The 6,033-nt window shown below is 45.5% G+C and overlaps 1 protein-coding gene across 1 annotated transcript; it reads left to right on the forward strand.

Annotated features, from left to right (window-relative positions):
- Positions 1 to 726: 726 nt before the first annotated feature.
- LOC124686618 lies at positions 727 to 1,058 on the forward strand. The gene has a single exon (XM_047220532.1). It carries the CDS (start codon positions 796 to 798, stop codon positions 1,045 to 1,047), a length of 252 nt encoding a protein of 83 aa, XP_047076488.1. The 5' UTR covers positions 727 to 795; the 3' UTR covers positions 1,048 to 1,058.
- The last annotated feature ends 4,975 nt before the right edge of the window (positions 1,059 to 6,033 follow it).

A 6,033-nucleotide genomic window follows, 5' to 3' on the forward strand; every position in this document is an offset into this window, starting at 1 on the left:
ACTATCTGTAACAGTTAAGCGGACAAACGATAAACCAGGGCCACGATGCCAGTATAACTGAGTCCACCAGCCCACGACGGGGGGCGCTCTCCATACAACGCGAAGAAGGCCGTCTGCAGGCAGCGAATTTTACAGCAATCGACCGTCTTTATTTCTACCGACGCCCTCGCTCGTTTTTCCGTTACTTTTTCTACACGTCATCTAATTTCTTACGTGGCTGACTTTACAGACGGCTGACTGTGTGCCGTTGTACATGCCCTAACTAGTGTGTGCCCTTGTGACGGTTGTGTTCCATTACTGTTGGCGAGGGTGTTTGTAGGACCAGTGTTGTTTGCAATCCAAACACACCCGTGGTCTCAATCCAACCGGCCAAAGCAGCCAAGCTCATAACCACCAAGCAGCACACCAAATTCCAAGAGCAGAAAAAACTCACATATGTACTGAAGAAACTCGAACCAATTCGACTAATTTGAGTTGTCGACTGCGGTAAGCCGGCACGGATTTGCAGCCATACAAAGCCACCTGCCCCATTCCAATCCAAGGACGTTGACATGACGTGGTACCTTCCTCTCTCCCCGCCCGTGACCGTCTACAGTGTACTTAAGGGCCCGAGGTGTCCCACCGCTACCGATTGTATCCTTCTCTCCTGCGTCGCCCAGTCCGTGCAACTCGCCTATAAAAGCAGCGCACACGACGATGCTAAGCGCAGACCAAGCTCACGCAAACACAGCCACACAAGGATATCTCCTCACGACCACTACTCCATACTAGTACATCAGAACCTCCCACTTAGCAATGGCGAAGTGTCTCGCCGTCGCGCTCCTGCTACTGGTGGTGGTCGCGTACTGCGACGGGAGGGAGCTGAACGGCAAGGACCAGACACTTGCAGCGACACGCGGCGCCGGTGCCGGTGCCGGTGGTGGCGTTGGCGTGTCGAAGGTTTTGGGGTTGCCAGTTGACCTGCCGCTTGTGGGAACCGCTACCGGTACCAGCACCATTACCGGCCCGCTGGTGGTGCTCCCTGGGATCCCTGCCATTGGCCCATGATAATCTCTAGTTCATGTCACAAAACCTGAACTGAAGCTCACTTTGTGTCTAGCTTTAGGCTTCTAGCTAGCACCGCCTGGAAGAAAAAACGCTAATGTCCATGGTTAATTCCTTGATGAGCGTCTGTATATCAACTGTCGTCTGTATTTTTCTGCAGTTCATTTTCCAGTGCTTTGGTTCCTTGATGTGCTACATGTATCATCAACGTAATAAATAAGTACTTTGCCCGTGTGATCGCCTTCTTGGGTAGACATATCAACAGGTTGCTCAACGACGTATTAAATTCTTAAACGAACAAGTCTTGAGTTGTGGAATTTTTTTGTACTTCCACATTATGCTGGCATATCTACTAATCTACAAGTATCATAGCGCTCTCAAGGTGATCATCAAACCAATAATAATATCTCAACAGCATCAAACGACCAGCTGATACAGAGTTGTCATGGTTTTAATTCAAACTTTGAACTAAAACAACAAGACTTATTATGGATCAGATGAAGTACGTAATTTACAACGCTACGATGTCAAAACTTGAAGGTGGTGATCGGGTCCAGCTGATTGGTGAAGTTGTGAAGTCCTGCATGTGTCGCCAATATCCACTACTAGAAAACCTCAGGTACCTGGGCGCTAGAAACACTATGATACGTCTCCAACGTATCTATAATTTCTTATGTTCCATGCTACTTTATTGATGATATCTACATGTTTTATGCATACTTTATGTCATATTTATGCGTTTTCCGGAACTAACCTATTGACGAGATGCCGAAGGGCCGGTTCCGGTTTCTGCTGTTTTTGGTTCCGAAATCCTAGTAAGGAAATATTCTCGGAATCGGACGAAATCAATGCCCAGCATCCTATTTTTCCACGAAGCTTCCAGAACACCCGAGAGCCACCAGAGGGGGGCCCTGGTGGGCCCAGATGATAGGGCGGCGCGGCCGGGCTGGGCCCGCGCCCCCCTAGTGTGTCGCCGCCTCGTCAGCCCTCCGACTCCGCCTCTTCACCTATATAAAGGTCCCTGACCTAAAACACGATACGAATAAGCCACGGTACGAGAAAAGTTCCAGAGCCGCCGCCATCGCGAAGCCAAGATGCGGGGGACGGAGTCTCGTTCCGGCACGCCGCCGGGACGGGGAAGTGCCCCGGAAGGCTCCTCCATCGACACCACCGCCATCTTCATCACCGCGCGGTGGTGTCGATGGAGGAGCCTCGAGGCACTCCCGTCCGGCGGCGTGCTGGCGAAGACTCTGTCCCCAGATCTTGGCTCCGCGATGGCGCGGCTCGGAACTTTCTCGTACCGTGGCTTATTCATCTCGGGGTTTTAGGTCGGTGACCTTTAAATAGGCGAAGAGGCGGAGTCGGAGGGTCGACGAGGCGGCGACACACTAGGGGCGCGGGCCCAGCTGGCCGCGCCGCCCTATCTCAGGCCACCGAGCTCCCTCCGGTGGCTCTCGGTGTTCGGAGCTTCGTGGAAAAATAGGATGCTGGGCATTGATTTCGTCGATTCGAGAATATTTCCTTACTAAGATTTCCGGAACCAAAAACAGCGGAAAACAGAGCTGGCCCTTCGGCATCTCGTCAATAGGTTAGTTCGGAAAACGCATCAAAACGATATAAAGTGTGAACAAAACATGTAGGTATTGTCATAAAACAAGCATGGAACATCAGAAATTATAGATACGTTGGAGACGTATCAGCATCCCCAAGCTTAGTTCCTACTCGTCCTCGAGTAGGTAAACGATAACAACAAATAATTTCTGAGGTGACATGCTACCATCATAATCTTGATCAACATTATTGTAAGCATATGTAATGAATGCAGCGATCAAAAACAATGGTAATGACATGAGTAAACAAATGAATCATAAAGCAAAGACTTTTCATGAATAGTACTTCAAGACAAGCATCAATAAGTCTTGCATAAGAGTTAACTCATAAAGCAATAAATTCAAAGTAAAGGCATTGAAGCAACACAATGGAAGATTAAGTTTCAGCGATTGCTTTCAACTTGTAACATGTATATCTCATGGATAGTTGTCAATGCAAAGTAATATAATAAGTGCAATATGCAAGTATGTAGGAATCAATGCACAGTTCACACAAGGGATGCTGATACGTCTCCAACGTATCTATAATTTCTTATGTTCCATGCTACTTTATTGATGATATCTACATGTTTTATGCATATTATATGTCATTATTATGCGTTTTCCGGAACTAACCTATTGACGAGATGCCGAAGGGCGGTTCTTGTTTTCTGCTGTTTTTGGTTTCAGAAATCCTAGTAAGGAAATATTCTCGGAATCGGACAAAATCAACGCCCAGCATCTTAGAATCCCCGGAAGCATCCAGAACACCCGAGAGAGGCCAGAGGGGGGCCACAGGCCCACCACACATGGCCCTGGCGCGGCCAAGGGGGGGGGGGTCGCGCCCCCCCTAGTGTGTCGTCGCCTCGTCGACCCTCTGACGCCGCCTCTTCGCCTATTTAAAGGTCCCTGACCTAAAACACGATAGGAATAAGCCACGGTACGCGAAACCTTCCAGAGTCGCCGCCATCGCGAAGCCAAGATCTGGGGGACAGGAGTCTCTGTTCCGGCACGCCGTCGGGACGGGGAAGTGCCCCCGGAAGGCTCCTCCATCAACACCACCACCATCTTCATCACCGCTGCTGTCTCCCATGAGGAGGGAGTAGTTCTCCATCGAGGCTCGGGGCTGTACCGGTAGCTATGTGGTTCATCTCTCTCCTATGTACTTCAATACAATAATCTCATGAGCTGCCTTATATGATTGAGATTCATATGATGATGCTTGTAATCTAGATGTCATTATGCTAGTCAAGTGGGTTTTACTTATGTGATCTCCGGAGACTCCTTGTCCCACGTGTGTAAAGGTGACGAGTGTGTGCACCGTGTGGGTCTCTTAGGCTATATTTCACGAGAATACTTATTCACTGTTATGAATGGCATAGTGAAGTGCTTATTTATATCCCTTTATGATTGCAATGTGTTTTGTATCACTATTTATCTATGTGCTACTCATGTGATGTTATTAAAGTAGTCTATTCCTCCTGCATGGTGTAATGGTGACGAGTGTGTGCATCGTGTAGTTCTTGTCGTAGATTATGATCATAATCTCTTGTAGGTTATGGAGTTGATTATCGCTATGATAGTATTGATGTGATCTATGCCTCCTTCGTAGTGTGATGGTGACAGTGTGCATGCTATGTTAGTACTTGGTCTATTTTGCAAAGATCTATTATGCTCTAAGGTTACTTAAATATGAATATCGAATGTTGTGGCGCTTGTTAACTCCGGCATTGAGGGTTCGTGTAATCCTACACAATTAGTGGTGTTCATCATCCAACAAGAGTATATGTAGCACAAAGGAAAGAGAACTTATTTATTATGTGATCAATGTTGAGAGTGTCCACTAGTGAAAGTATGATCCCTAGGCCTTGTTTCCACCACAAAGAATTGCTTCCTACGCCTGACAAGCTATTTTCACGGCGCCGCTTGTTCATTGTTTTACTGCATCTTTACTTTACTGCAATATTACCACTATCTATACCACCTGTGTTTTACTATCTCTTCGCCGAACTAGTGCACCTATACATCCGACAAGTGTATTTGGTGTGTTGGGGACACAAGAGACTTCTTGCTTTGTGATTGCGGGGTTGCTTGAGAGGGATATCTTTGACCTCTTCCTCCACGAGTTCGATAAACCTTGGGTGATCCACTTAAGGGAAAACTTGCTCGCTGTTCTACAAACCTTTGCTCTTGGAGGCCCAACACTGTCTACAGGAAAAGAAGCGTGAGTAGACATCAAGCTATTTTCTGGCGCCGTTGCCGGGGACGAATCAAGACACTCCATCAAGCCCGTCAACCGCCATCAAACCTCCCACGTCAACCACGCGCCAGTTGTGGACAGCAAGCTATTTTCTGGCGCCGTTGCCGGGGAGGAAAGGTAAAAGGCACTCACACTCGGATCTCGGCTACTAAGCTATTTTCCGATGCCGTTGTAAGTGCTCGAAGCTATTTCCTTTAGATCCTGCAATTGCATCTTTTTGTTTCTTGTTTACACTAGTTAGGCATAATGGAAAACAACAAAAATATGAGAGATCTTTATGAACTTTATCTTGAATTAGGACATGATGTGTTTGAAGAGAGAATTAAAAAACCCATGGAACTTTATATGCATCCTAATGGGAATGTTATTAATATGAATGCTTTGAACACCATTGTTGCTAATGCTATGGAAAATTCTAAGCTTGGGGAGGTCGGTTTTGATGAAAATGATCTCTTTAGCCCTCCGGGTATTGAGGAGAAAGTTTATGTTGATTATGATATGCCTCCCATTTATGATGATTATAATGATAGTAGTCTTTTAGTACCACTTTGTTATGGAGGATAAATTTGATTATGATTACAATATGCCTCCTATATTTGATGATGAGAATAATAATGATAGCTACTTTGTTGAATTTGCTCCCGCTACAACTAATAAAATTGATTATGTTTATGTGGAGAGTAATAATTTTATGCATGAGACTCATGATAAGAATGCTTTATGTGATATTTATATTGTTGAGTTTGCTCATGTTGCTACTGAAATTTATTATGAGAGAGGAAAATATGGTTGTAGAAATTTTCATGTTACTAAAATGCCTCTCTATGTGCTGAAATTTTTGAAGCTACACTTGTTCTATCTTCCTATGCTTGTTACTTTGCTCTTCATGAACTTGTTTATTTACAAGATTCCTATGCATAGGAAGCATGTTAGACTTAAATGTGTATTGAATTTGCCTCTTGCTGCTCTCTTTTGCTTCAAATACTATTTCTTGCGAGTGCATCATTAAAACTGCTTGAGCCCATCTTAATGGCTATAAAGAAAGAACTTCTTGGGAGATAACCCATGTGTTTATTTTACTACAGAAATTTTTGTTTTGTTGAGTCTTGGAAGTTGTTTACTACTGTAGCAACCTCTCCT

Source organism: Lolium rigidum, chromosome 2, assembly GCF_022539505.1.
Source record: "Lolium rigidum isolate FL_2022 chromosome 2, APGP_CSIRO_Lrig_0.1, whole genome shotgun sequence".
Taxonomy (NCBI): Eukaryota; Viridiplantae; Streptophyta; class Magnoliopsida; order Poales; family Poaceae; genus Lolium; species Lolium rigidum.

Excerpts from the sequence above, each read along its gene's own strand:
- LOC124686618 (XM_047220532.1), top strand. The coding sequence starts at position 796 with ATGGCGAAGTGTCTCGCCGTCGCGCTCCTGCTACTGGTGGTGGTCGCG.